General features: G+C 42.7%; 1 protein-coding gene and 1 non-coding gene across 13 annotated transcripts in view; one reads left to right on the top strand and one right to left on the bottom strand.

Moving 5' to 3' along the window:
* The window catches only part of Zfp644 (zinc finger protein 644), a 76,471-nt gene that overhangs the window by 34,067 nt on the left and 23,315 nt on the right, over positions 1-19,089 (bottom strand). For 8 of the 12 annotated variants that reach the window (XM_017599151.3, XM_063273040.1, XM_063273042.1 and 5 more), the window contains 1 exon segment: positions 11,614-11,674. The exons of the other annotated variants lie outside the window; for them this stretch is intronic. In XM_017599151.3, coding sequence (XP_017454640.2) covers positions 11,614-11,657 — 44 coding nt within the window. In that variant the 5' untranslated portion in view covers positions 11,658-11,674. 12 annotated transcript variants of the gene reach the window in all.
* Positions 15,561-15,683, top strand: LOC120096835 (U6atac minor spliceosomal RNA). The gene has a single exon (XR_005493663.1). It is a non-coding gene; the product is annotated as a U6atac minor spliceosomal RNA (small nuclear RNA).

The following is a 19,089-nucleotide window of genomic DNA, read 5'->3' as shown; positions in this document are numbered from 1 at the left end:
AGATGCTCCAACATTATAGAAATATCAGAGACTATCCAAGCAATCAGCTGTCAAGTCATATAAGATTAGGAAGCCATGTCTTTGTACTTCCTACAGATTCAGATCTCTGATAGGACTGAAGATTAATTATAGTCTCATAATTGAAGTTAAATTATCTAACATTAAGGAAGATATTCCGGAGTTGAAGGACTGGTTTTCAATTGGTAATACAAGTTAAAAATCAAACACTTGAGGTACAGAATTGTAAACTCTTTGGATAGATGATAGTTGCCAAATTGCCAAATATGATGGACTGGGTGTTACAAGTGTCTATCATACCTTAGAATTTATAACTTGTCATAACTGTGTTCAATGTGTTCAATATATATCTAAGAGAAAAGAGCCCTTTTAATTGGACGAAAGGGGGAAATGTAGCTGCTTGTATTACAAATGCTAATTATGTTCTCCCCAAAACCGTACCTGCAAGTAGCTTCTGGGAACCTGCCTCCCGTTGGTTCTGACTGATAAATAAAAATGCTAACAGCCAGTAGCTAGGAAGTACAGACAGAGAGGTGGGAGGGTAGGATTCCCAGACTTGGGACCCAGGGCAAGAGAGAGATCTGATATTGCAGGAGAGCATGGGAAAGAAGGACGCCAGGCCTGAGAAGAGTGGAGGACAGAGAGGCACAGTCACCATGTGAAGGAGCTGGGAGCCCAAAGGGCCCCCCAACTGGGTCCAAGGCAGCCAAGATACAACAAGAGCTAGTAAATAACTCAGGATTAACCACACGGAGGTTTAGGCAATGGCTCAGCTATTGAGCTGTGAAGGCGTACTAAAACATAAAGGCTGTGTGTGTGTCTCATTTGAGAGCATAGAGCACTAGGCCGGAAGCGAACCTGTTGCCGAGATCCACTATTTAGTTATTACTACAACTACCTTTCATGTGTGTTTAATGAAGAGCAGGAAATCTGAGCCCAGCAGTCCTCTCTTCTGAGAAGTCTCCATGCTGAGATGACGGGCGTGTCCCACCAAGCTCAGCCCTGACTCCTCCATGCTGAGATGACAGGAGTGTCTCACCAAGCTCAGCCCTTCTCCAATCATTCTCTGCTGAGCACAATGGACTTTTGTCCTTCATACTTTCCTCTCTCAGGGCACCATTCAAATCCTTAACACAGCTGAATCCATCTCTCAATGACAGCATCTGTCTTCTTCCTGTCGTCACTGATCTGACTCGTGGGTCCCCTCACATTCCCAGCGTCCCTTCGAGTCACAGGCCTTGTACATGCACACATGCACGTCACTTGGTCTCGAGTCCTCTCCTCTTCTCAGCTCTCATTCACACAAGGCCGGTTACCACAGAAGCCTGTGAGCCACTGAGCTCCACTGCAACATGTTCATGCACATGGTCTCTCACAGCCGGCTTTCAGACGCCTGACTGACGGCTACTGAGTACTCTTTTCTAACTCACCTGTAAAATCCAAGAAAAAGCTTCTCCGTGGCTCAAGAGGACAGAAGTCATGGCCTCTGTTGTAGTCACTGCATTGTGAGCCATCAAACGATGTGGAACAGCATAAAGGGACACACAAAACAAAGTAAAGCTGACTGTAAATGAACAACAGCCCTATAACCTGACAGGAGTTAAAGTTTTTCTTTATTCACGTCAGCTGCTGTAGTCAAATATGCTGAATGTTTCTGACAAGTGTCTAGCTACCAGTGTGCTCAAAGATCATGTACGCCTGACATAGTTACGCAACTGACTTGAAACTATGAAAACATGTGGCGAAAGTGCATATCGCCTCTCAAGCATGTACTACGTATATACATGAACTCAGGACTTCACTCACAAGCTCCAATTCCTATGTATGAAATTAATTCGATATGGGATAAAAATTTCAAAAGCTATGTATGTAATATAATTTCAGCAGTATAAAGACAAAAGATTGTATTGAGAGAAAAAACAATTTATTCCAAGCCCCCAACTAAAAATTCATTAACTATCTTAATTTCTCTTTAGGTGAAAATATTCTCTAATGTATTCCAATTTCAGTGATGAGCCTCTCACTTTAATATAACTTATGAGAAATGACTAGATGTAACAGAGGTTCTAATGCTAACCATTACTATCTCCTGAGAAGTAGCTCAGAACTCTGTAGTACTCGTGTTCTATACACAGCCTGCCAAACAATGACTGTCTACTTTAAACTATGTGATTTTGACAAAACTGTAAGTCTTTATCTTTTCTTCATGTCAATATCATTGGAATTAAAAAAGCTCTGAGTGAATGCATCTGGTTAGTGATGCACCTCAGTGGCCAGAGGACGAGCCTGGCCCCAAGCTTGGCAGTTCCTCCATTCCCACAGGTGTACAACACAAAGCTGTCCTAGAGCTCTCCTCAGACAGACAGCTCTCCTCACTTGTGAGAATGCCTCCCAGGTATCGGCAAGCAGATACATACTTTACTGAACATTAAAAAAAAGTCACAAATCTAAGTCACTGTGTTGCATTTTGTCATCTTATTCTAAGGGTATGGTTAAACACACATTCTTTACAAAATAAAAGTTATCTATCCTCTTTGGCAGACATTCTTTAATAAGCAGTACCTGATAAGCCACCCTATCACTTCAGCACAGACAACCATTCAATTGTACAAAAGAACAATAACAGTCTTCATGGGCTTACCCGAGTCTAGTTAATTCCACATGCAGTCAACTTGACAAATTAATAATAACCATCACAGAAGTCAACACTGTATAAAGAAACCTACAGATTCATTCCCATTCCCCATCAGAATCCCATTGACATTCATGTCAGAATATAAGAACTCATCCCGTAAGTCATATAAAAATCACGATGGACAGGGTCTGGAGAGAAGGCTCCATGATTGACAGCGCTGGCTGCACTGCAGAGGATCTGGGTTCAAATTCTCAGCACCCACATGGCAGCTCACAACTGTAACTCCAGTTTCAGGGAATCTGAGACCTTCACAAAGACACATGCACACAACACACGAATGCACATAAAATAAAAATAAATTATAAAAAAAATCTCATTGGACAGCAGAAAACTGAAAAATGAAAATGAGTAAGATCAAACGGACAAAAGCTAAAATAGAGCTGAGGATGCACATCAACTGGGCGAAGGGCCGAAGCCCTGGTCCCATCACAAATGCTGCATAAAGCAAGTACGGTGACAGCAGCTGAGAGGCTGAACACAAGGGCAAGGTAAACCTCAGCTATACAGCAAGTTCAAGACCACCGTAAGGCAGACCACAACTTAGAGTAAAATAAAGGGACAGCACCATGACATGGGTTTGGCAGTAATTTCCTGAATATGATTCCAAAAGCAAGACAACTATGAGTGGAGACATCACATTCCATAAATGGCCAGCCTTTTCCCAAACAAAACAGCCAGCAGTAGGTGATCTTTGTGAAGTGAGAAAACATCTTCAAGTTATATATGTAACAAGAGTTTACACCCATAACATAAAGAACTTCCCCAACCTGGAAGCAGCGCTCACCCCAATAACCTGGAATTTTTAATGAGCAAAGACTCTGAATAGTCCATCCTCCAACACTGACTTACAAATGCCCGGGGCCCATCACTGTCATCAATAAGATCCAGCTTGGCAGCTCGACACACAGGATCTACACATAAGTCTCTTAAACCCAGGAGTCTGAGGCCAGCTACAAGACGCCTTCTCAAACAAAAGTGCAATGAGGCACCACCTCACTACCATTAGGATAGCAAAAATCAACAACAACAACAACACACACACACACACGCACACGTACACACACGTACACACACGTACACACACACATACACACACACACGCACACGTACACACACACATACACGGGCACACACACAGGCACACACGCACACACAAGGCACACACACACACATACACGGGCACACGCACACACGCACAAAGAACATAAAGCAAAGACACAGTGAAGAAGCATCTGTCTAGTGCTGGAGGCAGCGTCGAGTGGTGCAGCTCCCGTAGGAGCTGGGGGCAGGTGAGACACTCAGAATGTGTATTATTCACAAGCTACAGACTGAGGGCAGTCGACATGTCCACTGGTGAAGAAGCTTGATCAAATGTGGAAAATACATACAACAACCTTAAAAAGGAGGTTGACAAAACATCACAATAGGGAAAGCCTTAATCATAAAGTGAAATAAGTCAGTTATAAAAAGGAAAATATTTAATAATTCTATTTAAATGATAATTACAATCAGTAAAAAAAAAAAAAACTTGCCAATTTATGTGAGTGGAAACCAAAACCATATCTGTGTTTTCCAAAATAACCTGGGGAGGTGCACAAACCTGGGGAGGTGCACAAACCTGGGGCAGGTGTATAGACATGTAGATGGAATTAACAGTTTTAATTGTGTACATTTTTGGTGGGGTTTTCTGTCTGTCTGTTTGTTTGTTTGTTTTTCTGAGACAGGGTCTTGTCATATAACCCTGGCTATCCTAAAACTCAAAATGCAGACCATGCTGTCCTTGAACTGAGGTTCACCTGCCTCTGTCTCCCCATGTGCTGCAATTAAAGGTGAGTACCACCAAGCCCACAGTGATGGCTATTGGTTGTCAACTTAACTACACCTGGAATGAGCTACGCTCCAGAAAATGGAGGCCACACCTGTGGTCCAGATCTTGCAGCATAGCGGCCATGAAAGCTTAGGCCCAGGGTAAGGTACTGCATGAGTTCAATCCCAGGAGGCAGAGGCAAGCAGATCTCTGAGTTCAAGGCCAGCCTGGGACAGAGCAAGTTCCAAATCTAGGCATGTTGGTCCCTCTTCCTTGCCTGCTTGCAATTACATGCCAGTACCCCTGCTGGAGCCTGCTTCTTCAGGATTCCAGCTTATACAGTTGTGGACTGAACTGCTACTAGGTTCTTGGACTTCCCGTTCACAGCTGCCCATTAGTTGGACTGTAGACTAAGTCATTCAGATAAATTCCCTTAATATATAGAGATATCCTATAAGTTCTGTGATTCTAGAGAATCCTGACTAATACACCCACCCCATTTTAAAAACTTTATTTCACATCTATTTTCCTGCTCTAAGAGTGGTATAACAATTTTAATCTTGTTAATTACAAAACAAAGAATAAATTAATATTTATAAAATATTAGTAACACTGTCTGTTACTGAATAAATGTTAAATAAGCCTGGATATCATAGTTTTGCTAAACCAAGCAAAAAAAGTCTAAAAGTTCTCAAGTGTTAAAAAAAACAAACAAACAAACAAACAAAAACCCAAACACAATCATTTCTTTTTTTTTTTTTTTTTTTTTTTCTTCCGGAGCTGGGGACCGAACCCAGGGCCTTGCGGTTGCTAGGTAAGCGTTCTACCACTGAGCTAAATCCCCAGCCCCACAACCATTTCTTTAAACACTATCTGGGGCAGCAGCACACTGAGGGGTGGAGAGTGGGAAACAGCGGAGTCCGGGTGACGGCTGTGGCTCCCAGTCTTCGGTGTACCCAGGGCCACTGGCACAGCGCTGGAGTTGGGAATAGGGGTGGCAGCAGAACACCCTGCTTGACTCCAAGTGAGTGCTCAGAGCTAAGGGGAGCTGACAGCCTTCTATGAGGGATTTAGGAACAGTTCTTTAGGTTGCCACAAGTTCCAGGCCAGCCAGGGTTATAGAGTGAAATGTTGTCTCAGAAACATAAAATAAAAATGAAAGTAAAAAAATGAAACTATGGGTTGGGGATTTAGCTCAGTGGTAGAGCGCTTACCTAGGAAGCGCAAGGCCCTGGGTTCGGTCCCCAGCTCCGAAAAAAAGAATTAAAAAAAAGAATTAAAAAAAAAAAAAAAGAAACTATCCAAGGGCTGAAAAGATGATGTAGCAATTAAGAGCCCTGGCTGGCTCTCGCAGAGGACAAAGCACCCACAGGGTGACCCGCAGCCATGCATACCTGTAGTAAGAATCTGGTTCCTTTAAAAAACAGGCTCTGTTATATGAATATGTCTGTCTCAAACCTAGGTGTGGGATGTGGGGTGTGGGGTGTGGGGTGTGGGGTGTGGGGCTCCTTCAGACTGTCCACAGCAGCTGACTGGGATTTGTCTCGTGCTCTGGAGGGGCTGAGGTTACGCCAGCTGAACATGGTCTATGTCTGGAATTCTGGGGACTCTAGAGAAGGTATGAAAAGGCCAGGGCCCTGAGAGGCGGTGCTGCTGCTCCTCTGCTTCTCATGGTTTTGCTGCTTTTGCTAAGTTCCTGTTTGCTGGTTGCAGATATCCTGACAAGGAAGATTGACTTGTCCTAGGAATTCAACGACCCTAATTGGCAAGCAGTAGTCTAAAGAGATGTATACCCCTTTCTTTCTCAGCCTAGTGTTGTGGGGCTGGAAGGGACTGGAGTAGAGAAGGGTAGTAGGTAATAACCAATAAAGTAGCCAAAAAGTACGGTTGCACATGAATCTTGATCCGGGATCCCATGCCGGCTTCTGGCCTCTGTGGGCACTAGACATACATGTGGTATGCAAACCTAAGTATAGGGGAAATAGTCACAATATACATAAAATAAAATCATGTAAGAAGAGTAAATCTAAGCTTACCACAGCCTTACATCTTAATCAGAGAATCCAAACTATCGACATTTGTGAAGCCAGAGGGGGGGTGCTACGGAGGTATGAGTATTCTGTACCTTTTCTTCTTGCCATGTGCCCTGTAGTTACTGTTCTGTTGCTGTGAAGAGAGCCACCATGAGCACAGCAACTCCTATAAAGAAGGGCACCTACCTAGCCAGGGCCGCTGAGCTTCAGAGGTGTGTTAGTCCAGTACCACTGCAGCAGCAGGGGGACAGACACTGGGTCTCTCTTAGAGCTCAATGCCACCTGGCACTTGAGTTCACCTGGCTCAGGATGTTTCACGCTTAACTAAAACTTAGTTCTTCTTTGTTTCAAGACCTCATCATCCCCATGGTTCCCATCCAGGAATGCAGGTCCACTGCCTAAGCTAGGAGCACAAAGCATCCTCATCGCCGCCTTGGCATCCCTAGCACCAACTCCACTTAAGTAGAGACCAAAGCTGATCTATTTTGCTGTCAAAATCTCTCGAATCCAACCACATGTTCAAAACTACCCTTTACTACTGTAAGGTCAGTCTAGATATCTATCCTCTTACAAAAGTCGTTCTGAATACAATCCAGCATCCCTGTGACTGTTCTCTAGTTTTTCACTGGGTCTTTGCCAGAGATGCTTAAGGTATAAGAGCCTAGGATCAAAACCAGAACGGCGGCGGCAGCGGCGGCAGCAGCAGCAACATCATCTCCTTAGATGTATTCACATCACTTCCACATAAGCTTCTTCAACTGCTTCTTCTTATTCTGTTAATCTAAACCCTTTAAATAGTTTATATGACCCACAATACAATGGCCCCAGCCTTATTCTCTACTCTATTCCCTGGCACCAAGCACTACCTACATACCTCATGATGAGTTCCATACTGAAAATGATGTGGGCCTCTTGGTCCCACCAAATCTCCCTTCTCTTACCTCATTTCTTAGGCTATCTCTTCTTCCACAGGTCCTCAAGTTTATCTACATAAATCACGAACAGTTTTTCTACATTTCAATTTGTCACTTCTGTGGGAGGCCCTGAAGTGTGTCTACTTAGTGTGAGCAGAATTCAGAGTAATTCCAGAACTTCCCAGTTTAGGCCATGATGATCTTGCATTAGGTCAGCCTGGATCCACAGTGAAGGTTCTAGGCCAGCCTGGATTTTGGGGCAAGACCATCTCAAACAAACAAACAAACATCTACAGTCAGTAAGGTGCTATATTAAGCACTTGAATACAGATTAGAGTATGTAATAAAGCCCACTGCCTTTGGCTTTGAGGAACTCAAGACTGCAGCACATATCCAATCATCGTTTTCCCTAAGTCTAATTTTAATTTCAGAAGTTATTTTATAAAGGTTTCATTTAGTTGGATATTCATGTTGCCAACTTTATTGGCATTTTATTTCCTGATGGTTTTGAGGTAAGTTCTTACTAAGTAGCCTAGGGTGGTCTCAGACTTGCTGCCATCTTCCTGCCTCAGCTGCCTGAGTGCTTGGGACTGAAAGCATAGCATACTCTGCCACACCTGGCTTACTAACAGGTTCTTCTTAGATGTTGTGTTTATATTGTACCAAGCACAGGAGTTTTTGAATTGTTAATTTTTTCAAATTGTTTAAACAAGTCTGAGTTTGAACTCATCCAAAAATAATGTGGCAAACGTCTTCATATTGATAATTATTTCAGTTTCATAGCTAATATCATTGTTAGGAACCATGCTCCTCAAGCCTGCCTTCAGCAACTCAGTCATCATGTCATCACCAGCTGCCAACTGAGACACAGGTTCACCGTACTCACCAGGTAAGTCTTTATAAAACCTCACCACACATATCCTGTCTGTCTGTCTGGTCTGTCTTTCTGTCTGTCTCCCTCCCTTTCCCTCTCCTGTCCCTGCTCAGAGGCAGCCTTTCACCACCCCATCCCCCAGTAAGTCTCTTGTGTGAGGTCTGCTGCGTGCTGTTACCTTTGCTCTTACCCACCAAGTTACTTTCCAGTGCGGAACCCTAACTGTCTGAGGCTCAGAAATAGTAATGACTAGCTTCAGGCCAGGTGGGCAACTGCAAAGTTAGAACCTAGGTCTTTTGACTTCTTCCTTACTGTTCTTTTGAGAAAACCAGTAAAGCTTCTAGCTAGTCTGAGGCCTCCCTACCACATAACTATTGATCTGTAAAATGTTTTTAAATATCAGTTGATTCATTTAATGGCATCTGAATTTGTTATTGTCGTTAAATTGTTTTTAGTCTATCCTTGATAACAGCTCTTAGAATTAATCAAGGAGTTAGAGATATGTAAATCAAACAGTGTAACAGACCACATGCTTTACACCCAGAAGGAAACACAAGGTAACCAAGGTGATAACTCAACAGTGACAGCAGCCCCTTCTAGAGACAGCACAGCATGAGAAGGGTCCAGAGCCAACTCTGCGCTCAGCCTTTACTGTCAAAGCTGCAATGAAGAGGAGACGACGTGATCCCAGTGGGGAGGAACCTCTCCTGCTTTGGACCTGCTACAAGGCAGTCTCGTTTCAGGCATAAAAACCCCAGGTGACTGACTGTGATATCCCACCCAACTAGCCAAGTTTCAACTACTAAGGAGAAAAAAACCTGTCAAAATACTTTACCTTTTTATACACATCATTCATTAATAAAGTATGTTTATGTATTTATATATATGTAATATGTTTATGATGATAAAATAAAAACATCCACAGTCCTAGATCATGGTGCTCTCACCTCTAGGGACATGAAGGGACTCTCTTCACCTGACTCAAGTAAACAACCGTCCCTCTCTCTTTACTTTCATCAGTAACACAACCTTTTAGATTTTCAACTTAAAGAAATAACCAATAAAACAACCTGCGAATTTCTACTAGAAAATACTACTTCAATTTTTATAAAACATATTAATACCTTTGCATGGAAATTAGAGTCAAAATCAATGATATTCGAGTAGCTTAAAGTTTAAAAGTAAGACTATTTACTTCCACTGAATCGAGACTGAAGACACATCCTCATTCCCAACTGCTCTATGCTGCCCTCACTGGCTCTGTCCTACGGCCAGCAGCCACCCAGCCCCATTCCAGACACAATTCTGAAATCCTTGAGAAAGAACTGTCACTGCCATATGCTGAACAAACACGCACTGGGTACATGCAGGAGCCCAAAGGCTACGTAAGACGGACCAGACATGGTTGGTGTCTGTCCTCAACAGAATTGCAGCCAAGTAGAGGGCCAGCGTGGTGGTGTGAGGAAGAACGGCCTCCACAGGCTCGTGTGTCTGAATGTCTGGCCCACAGTTGGTGGGACATCTGGGAAGGATCAGTTGTGGCCTTGTTGGAGAAGGGTGGGCTTTGGTTTTAAACAGCTCGCCCCATTCTCAGTTAGCTCTCACTCTGTCTCAATGTCTCCACATGTAAGCTCTCAGCCACTGCTCCCTCCCACAACATGCCTGCCTGCCTCCTGCCATGCTCCTGCCATGATGGCTATAAACTCACCCTCTGGAACTGTGTGCCCCAAATTAAAGGCTTACTTTCATGTCGCCTTGATCACGGCGGTGCGTCACAGAACAGAAACAGTGACAGTAACACGGAAGAGAGTGAATGACCACAGCAGAAGAAAAGCTCAAACTACAGGAAAGGACCCCTCAGTGCCTCTGGCCCAGGCATGTAGGCACAGCCAAGTAACCACAGGCCACGACACAGACAGCTTACATTTTCTTCTGCTATTGATGGGGTAAAACTGAAAGAAGTCTAGAAGGGATAAGAATTGCAACTGAGAACAAAGGTTTACAAAACACACAAGATAAATAAAACAAAAATATCAAAATAAAACTTAAAAGGCACGAACTATATAATTCTATGTACATGAAGTTCAAAAGCAACTAAAATTGGGCTGGAGAGATAGCTCAGTGGTTAAGAGCACTGCCTGCTCTTCCAAAGGTTCTGAGTTCAATTCCCAGCTACCATATGGTGCCTCATATCTATAATAGGATCAATGCCCTCTTCTGGTGTGCCTGAAGACAGTGACAGTGTACTTACATAAAAATAATAAATCTTCAAAAAACCAACTAAAACAAACCAGCCTAATGAAATGTAACAAGGCTATTGGATTTAGATTGAAGAGAACTAAGGAACTCTGAGATAAGGAATTTTCTCTATGTACATGACACTCAGCAGTTCACCATCTACCACTCTGTCTTACTCTATACACTAAGGCCATGCTTATTGGCTGATCTGTTTTTATCATTTCAAAAACTTCACATTGTGAAAAAGCATCCTTTCACATATCAGACAAAATAGCAGCAAAATTATGTTTTTGAAAATCTTTAGAAGGCAACCAGAGCATTACATCCGTAGAGGCGTCAGAACTGGAGACGTGCTTGGCAGATAGATGAAGAGCTTGCTGGGCATCAGGAAGACCCAGACTCGGATCCCCAGCGGCTGGCACAGTGGCTGACATGTAACTCCAGTGCTCAGACGGCAGACGGTGGTCCCTTTGGTGAGCTGGCTAGCTAGACAAAGTTCAGAGAGAGCCTTTCCTCCCTAAATAAAATGCAGAGTAACTAAGGAAGAAACCTCATGTCAAACTGTGGCCTCCAAACACATATACGTGTATGACTAAACATGTCAGTTCTCAACATTACAGTATCGAAAAAAGTCGTGGCTTAAATTTTTTCTTAAGGAACTAAAGTAAAGTCAACAAAGGGTACTATATTCTCTCCACTACAGAAACAAGTCAGTCAGCACATCTTACTACCCAGTGGGAGGTGACCAGCAGTGGCTAGAGCAGCACCAGCCACATTTTCTAAGATGCTACAATGCTAGGGCCCTGCAAGTGTCAGGAGACCATAGTACTGAGCAAAGAACACTGAGACTGCTTTACCACTCTGTGTCTGTTTACTCCTATTAATCAACTGAACCAAAGGTCAAAAAATTAAGAGCATACTGCAAAATGTTATTGAAATTCTTTAACTCTGGACTTTTAGACACATTTTAAAAATATAAGCTCTTGTTATTATTCCTATTTAGTATGTAACATTTAATAAAGTGTTCTACTTACCTAAAGTTTGGTTTATTAACATCTCGATGTAAGAATAATCTCATCCAAAATTAAATCAAGCCTGGAACAATATATGTAAAAAACAACCGCTTAGTTTTTTTGCTTCATTTCAGGTAGGAAAAAACTGTATCTATAATACACTATTTTAAATTAAAAACTATGACTTTCTTTTTTCATAAAATACCTAAAAGTGTTCAATAATTAAAATGACAAATTTAATGCTTAGTAAATTGTTAAGTACCTTTTCAAGGGGAGCAATAACCTATACCAGCAAGAAACTTAAAAGTTTAGGGGCAGGAGAAGTGGCTCAGTAATTCCAGGCACTTGCTACTCTTGCACAGGACCAAGGTTCGGGTCCCAGCACCCACAGGGCAGCAACAACTGTCTGTAGCTCCAGGACCTCTGATGGCCTCTTCTGACCTCTGTGGGCACTGCACACATAGTACACATACACGTATGCAAAAAGAACAATTGTGCAATAAGTCATCTTTAAAGAAATATAATTTACATTCGTGACTGTTTATATTACCCTCTCTCATTAATGTTAATACCATAGCAGTGGTGACACTGGTCCTCAGACTATGAGCGGTCAGTCCTGACCCTACATGGACGTCAGAGTCTGCAACAGTCAGACCCTTATATACCATGGCATAGTCTTCACGTGCAGTCTACATACACCCTTCCATGTACTTTCTCACAGCTGCTTCGGTGCTTCTGAAAATGAGCACTGTGTGAACGCTCTAGACATGGCGCTGCATTACTGAGAGACTGACGGTAGGAAAGACAAAGTCTGTACATACTTGGTACAAACACAACCCCCCCCCACCAAATACATTTAATCCATGGATAATTAAATCTATGGGTGCAGAGTCCAAGGTATGAGGAGGAGTGAGTGTTTATGAATAAAACAGACGTCTAAGGCATTTTGGTGTTCATCTAATAGTGTCCACACCAAAATAAAGGATGCATTAATAAAAGAACAACTGTGACAGCAGCTAACGGCAGCTGAGCATGCGTTTGTATGCACCACTGAAAACTGCGTCAACAGTCTTCCTCCACTCAACACTTAAGACCTTTGCTCCTAAGAAACTACTAAAAATGGAGACACCAAAAATCTGTCTCTACAATTCTGAAAACTGAATTTTGTCTTACCCAAAATTCTACAATCTCCTCCTGCTACCTAAAGGCAGCCTGTTGAGTTTAATACTCTCAGGGTTGGGGGACACCACACGTCTCAGTCCTCAGCCTAGATTACTTCATCAGTCCCATTCGCTCACTTACTAGCCTCTGACTCTGCCCTGCCCAGAACTGAACAGTCACTTTTTGTGGCTACCCCAAACACGGACGCCATTTTCTCAGCTGTCCATGCACACACCATCCAGACGCTCCCAGTTCCTGGGCAGACCACACTCTCGCTGTCTGCTTGTTTTCTGTCACGTGTTGATCTAAGATTCTCAGCCATCACCTGCCGGCTACTATCACTCCTGACAACTCTTGTCACATAGGCTACATCAATGGCTTCACTGAACTGTGGACCATGTCATTCTAAAACAGTGAGTGTTTGCTAACGCATGTATCCTGACCTACAGAGTGGACAAACGAAGACACTAAACTCTCATTTCAGTTTAGGACTTCAACTAGCTGCTACACTTTTTGGGGTTTTGGTTTGGTTTAATACATTTTTTTGAGACAGGGTCTCTCTAGCCCTGGCTGTCCTGAAACTCACTCCGTAGACCAGGCTGGCCTCAAACTCAGAAATCACCTGCCTCTGCTTCCCAAGTGCTAAGATTAAAGGTGTGCCCAATCATGCCCAATTGACACAGTTTTTGTTTTTGTTTTTGTTTTGGGTTTTTTTTTGGGGGGGGGGAGACTGATTCTTTTTTAATTCTTTTTTTTAAAGATTTATTTATTTATTATATTTATATTACACTGTAGCTGTTCAGACACACCAGAAGAGGGCATCTGATCTCATTACAGATGGTTATGAGCCACCATGTGGTTGCTGGGATTTGAACTCAGGACCTCTGGAAGAGTAGTCAGTGCTCTTAACCACTGAGCCATCTCTCCAGCGCCTTAACATAGTTTTTTCTTTTTTTCAGAGCTGGGGACCGAACCCAGGGCCTTGCACTTGCTAAGTAAGCGCTCTACCACTGAGCTAAATCCCCAACCCCTTGACACAATTTTTAAACCATAGCAATGCAGACTGAGTAAGAGATTCAAATTTTCGGGGTTGGGGATTTAGCTCAGCGGTAGAGTGCTTGCCTAGCAAGTGTGAGGCCCTGGGTTCAGTCCCCAGCTCCGAAAAAAAGAAAAAAAAAAAAAAAGAGATTCAAATTTTCGAATTCCAACTGTATGTGATATAAAATAATCAAGTAAAACTGAGGGTAATAAATTTAGTTTCACCCAGATGCCCTTCAACAGAGGAATGGATACAGAAAATGTGGTACATCTACACAATGGAATATTACTCAGCTATCAAAAACAATGACTTTATGAAATTCATAGGCAAATGGATGGAACTGGAAAATATCATCCTGAGTGAGGTAACCCAATCACAGAAAAACACACAAGCCCAAATGCTTGAATTACTACCCTAGATGCACAGAACACATGAAATTCAAGAAGGATGATCAAAATGTGAATGCTTCACTCCTTTAAAAGGGGAACAAGAATACCCTTGGGCAGGGAATAGGGAAGCAAAGTTTAGAACAGAGGCAGAAGGAACACCCATTCAGAGCCTGCCCCACATGTGGCCCATACATATACAGCCACCCAATTAGATAAGATGGATGAAGCAAAATTGCAGGCTGACAGGAACCGGATGTAGATCTCTCCTGAGAGACACAGCCAGAATACAGCAAATACAGAGGCGAACGCCAGCAGCAAACCATTGAACTGAGAACGGGACCCCCATTGAAGGAATCAGAGAAAGGACTGGAAGAGCTTGAAGGGGCTTGAGACCTCATAAGAACAACAATGCCAACCAACCAGAGCTTCCAGGGACTAAGCCACTGCCCAAAGACTATACATGGACTGACCCTGGACTCTGACCTCATAGGTAGCAATGAATAGCCTAGTAAGAGCACCAGTGGAAGGGGAAGCCCTTGGTCCTGCCAAGACTGAACCCCACCCCACCCCACCCTTGAACATGACTGTTAGGGGGAGGGCGGTAAGGGGGGGGAGGATGGGGAGGGGAACACCCATATAGAAGAGGAGGGGGAGGGGTTAGGGGGATGTTGGCCTGGAAACCGGGAAGGGGAATAACAATCGAAGTGTAAATAAGAAATACTCAAGTTAATAAAGGTAAAAAAAAAAATTAAAAAAAAAAGAAAAAGAAAAAAATTTAGTTCACATTTCAAAGAAATAAGGGAAAGCTCACTTCTATTTCTGAATCTATCACCACTAGGAAATAACTACATTTAATCAACAGCCCAGAGGCATCTTCTATGGAATCAGTGTGCTCATCAGGACCAGGAATTAGTTATTAAAGGTTCTATCTCTACAGAAAGTCTGTGAACCAGGAATCCTAAACTAATATTGTGTTTAGCAGGAAAGCCTGGAGAAACCAACAAGTCTAGTTTGAGCACGTGTGATGCCAGTGCTTCAGGAACGAGGTTCTAGACGCACAGAGAAAGACCACAGGGGCGGGGGTTGCTGCAGACTGCTCTGTCAGTGTCCTTTCTATGTCTGTAGCGTCTACACTGAGAAAGCAGGGCCCACTTCCCTGTGCAGTCTGGATGAGAGCACGCTCCTCCCCAGTGTCAGGCTGCTCTCCTTGTCTGGAACTGCACACTATGACCTGTCACAAACGCACACGACGCTACTCCAGGTCCACTATACATTCCTGCATGATAGGCTAAAGCACGACTCCATAAAAGAGGCCCTCACCGCCTCAGCCTCTGCATGTTGCTCCTCCAGGAAACGTCTGCAGAGAAGATCCATAAACGGTGTGGGATGTCACATGAAGAAGTTGGCAGACCTGACAAGGACGGAAGCAGTCCTTGGGCCTGACGACACACATGAAGGTGTGGCCACCTGCCTTGTGCCGTCATGACCAACGAAAAGTATTAAAATGTTAAATTCTGCTATGTACATGTACCACAATAGAAAACAAAACCACAACACAAACTCCTGCTGTTCCTTCACTGCTCTGCTCAAAATCAGGAAAGGAAAACCTTTTCAAATGTATGTGTTCACCCACAATCACACCTGCACACCTCAGAGACACTCATGCTCAAAAATTTATTTTAGCTAACAATAATAATCGTTACTATATATTTATTATATAACAATATTATTTGTTATATAAAGGTGTGTTAGTGCACACCTTTGATCCCAGCATAGGGAGACAGAGGCAGGCAGATCTGAGTTTAAGGCCAGTCTGGTTTATACAGCAAATTCTGGGACTGCCAGAGCTACATAGAAAAACCTTGTTTTAAAAAAACCAAAACCAAATAAACAAAACAAAACAAAAATCACACACATTACTGAAAGAGTAAATGTCATGTTTTGACCTGGATTTACACTAATAACTTAAGGTTTAGTGGTAAAACATTTCCCTCTAAGAAACTCTGAAATACACAAGGGTTATTGGTCACCATTCTGTGTAATACATATCTCTTATTCTAACAAAATTAAATTCTAACAAAATTAAAAGCCTAAGGCAAACCTTATTCTACTCCAAGTTCAACTTCCTGTGGTTCCTCACACATGTGAAGTCATGTGCTGCTATCTTTTCACTGGCTCCTTTCCCTTAGCATAAGGTCCTCCATGTTCATCCACTGTCTCAGGTGACAGAACCTTTGTTGTGAAGACTGAACAGTAGTCCACCCTGTACACACACTTCCTTCCTTATCCACCTATCTGATGATGGACAACTGGCTTTCATCCACTTATCGAACTATCACAATTACTACTACAGTTGTTTGGGAACACAGATGTTTCAATTCCTGTGGAAATACAGGCACAAGTGGGGCTGCTGGACTGCGCTGATAAACCTGTCCTTGTTCCTGCTCCCCACAGAGGCTCTATTAAATCACATTCCCGCTGCAGTGCAAGTGTCCTCTTTCCTCTGCACCCTACCAAGTCAGCATCAGTTACCCTCAACTCTCCCTGTTGTTTTGAAAGGAGCACTTTCAAGGTCAAACTTACCTGGAAAGAGAAGAGGAATATTTCTATGTAAGCAGTAGGGAGGAAAAGGGAAAAGCAACATCGGGCATCATAGCTACTTTACCCGAGCAGGGATTGGGAGAGGACTCGAAACTGTCAAATAGGTCCTCCTAATACCGCACACTATACTCTAATCATGAAAAACAAACTCCAACAGAGACCTTCTAATGTAGCTAAGCAACACATCTCAAAGTGTTAGCGTCATTAAAAATGTGGTGAGGAATCTACAGAAAAATGAGCACTAAATGTTAGGTGCTGCACTGACCAGAAAAGGGATGACAGGGAAGAAAGGTCTTTAGTTAGTAACATGCGACAATACTGGTTCAGTAATTGTAACAAAAGTGCATAATAGCTGGTGTGAAAAGGAGAAATATGCTCAAGAGACAAATATATTTTAGAAAACAACATCTTTCAGAAAAGCAATCAGATGTTCATTCAGATAATTTAAGAATATAAAAAGCATCTATCTGACTTTAATACAACGAAACTAAAGCCAGCAGCAGAAGGGAAGCAGAAAATGTATGCATCAGTGCAAAGTTAGCCTTTTGTACTCTCAGTAAATTCCATGAAAGGGATCTCTGAGACAAGCCCTGGGTAAGTCTGTAGCCCAGGCTACCTCAAGTCCTAGAATTCACAGGCATTTGTTGTTCCAGTGACTCTTAATCAATCACTGCATCAAAGTAGACATCACTGGGGGATTTACAAACCATGCCGAGGAGCAAGAAAGAGAGCTAACACAGAACATGAGAAAAACTAGGACACAGAAAAACAAAAGTCCTGCAAAACTAAAAACCAAGAAGACTCTACTAGAAACAGAAACAAAAAAGGATGCTGAAAAAAAGCTGATGTTGGGAGAGCACAAGAAAAGGCTGTGAACAACAATGGCCAACAGATCCGAAGAGTCAGAGGTGAATATAGTCTTAAAAACCTCACTACTAGCGATAAGAAGCAGCAGTTAACAGAATTTGCTACTTTTCCAGCAGACCTAAGTTCAGCTCCTGGTACCAGTTTGTGTGACTTACAACCTGTAACTCCAGCTCCAGGGGATACAATGCCCTCCTCCTTCTAGACTCTGTAGGCCCCTATACTCAATACATACCTACACACAGACACAAACCTATGCATACTTAAAAAATAAAACATTCATATATATATACATATATATATACTTTTCTTGTGACTTAAGTTTTGGTATATATATACCAAATCACAAGAAAAGTAAAATCTGTGAATAATACCTAACTATTAAATTAAAAGGATTAGATGCTACTATGGTTTAAATGCCTCCCAAATGCTTGTGCTTTGAAGACTTGGTCCCCTAGCTAGCAATACCATTTTTAGAGGCTGTGGAACCTTCATGATGCAGCGCCTAACTGTCAGATGTAGGTCAGCTGGGGTGAGTCTTTGAAAGCTTACAGGTTCCTTTCACAAACTGCACTGCCATGACTTGAGCTGCCAGACTGACTGGCTCTAAGATCCTGGGCCATAAGAAACCTTGCCTCCCCTAAAGTCATTCTTGTCAAGCACTTTAGTCCACAGAGACATGAGTAACAAGATGCAGAAACTAAAAATTTTCAACTAAGGGGCTAGAGAGATGGTTTAGTGATTCAAAGCATTTGGTACTCTTGCGAAGGACCCAGGTTCAATTCCCACCACAAACACAGGGGCTCACAACTATCTAGCTCCAATTCCAGGGGATCTGACACCCCATCTAGTCTCCATGATGCACACATATGCATTCAAGCAAAACATTAGGGTTTTTCTAAAACTCCTTTTTAGAAAATTTCCAACTAAAAGAAAGCCCAGGAACAGACGGCCTCTAGAGAATTCTACAAAACACTTAGAAAGAGTTAACATGAGGTCAACATAATCTTGAAACCAAATCAAGATAATGGCACAAGAAGAAAACTAACCTAGTATCTTTAAAGAAGGATGCAAGTGACTTGAGCAAAGCATTGTCAAAACAAACCAGCAGCACAGTAAACAAGTCTGCGCCACCACCAAGTGAGCCACTCCCAACGCTCAACACAGGAGCAGTCCATGCTGTCAACAGCAGTGCGGGCACAGCCTTCTCAGTTGATGCACAAAAGCCCACCCACCTAAACAGCATCGCTCTGGTATAAAACTCAGTACGGTACCCACTTCAGGCTAATAAAAACTGGAAGGATTGGTATGTGAAAAGCCCACAAGTAACACACACAAGAGCCAAAGACTGAACACGGTTCCTTTAAGATCAGGAACAAATCAAAACTTTCTATTCTTACCATTCCCATCTAACCAGCAAATGTCGAAATTAGGAAAGTAATA

Source organism: Rattus norvegicus, chromosome 14, assembly GCF_036323735.1.
Source record: "Rattus norvegicus strain BN/NHsdMcwi chromosome 14, GRCr8, whole genome shotgun sequence".
NCBI lineage: Eukaryota > Metazoa > Chordata > Mammalia > Rodentia > Muridae > Rattus > Rattus norvegicus.
This window is presented reverse-complemented; position numbering and strand designations above follow the sequence as displayed.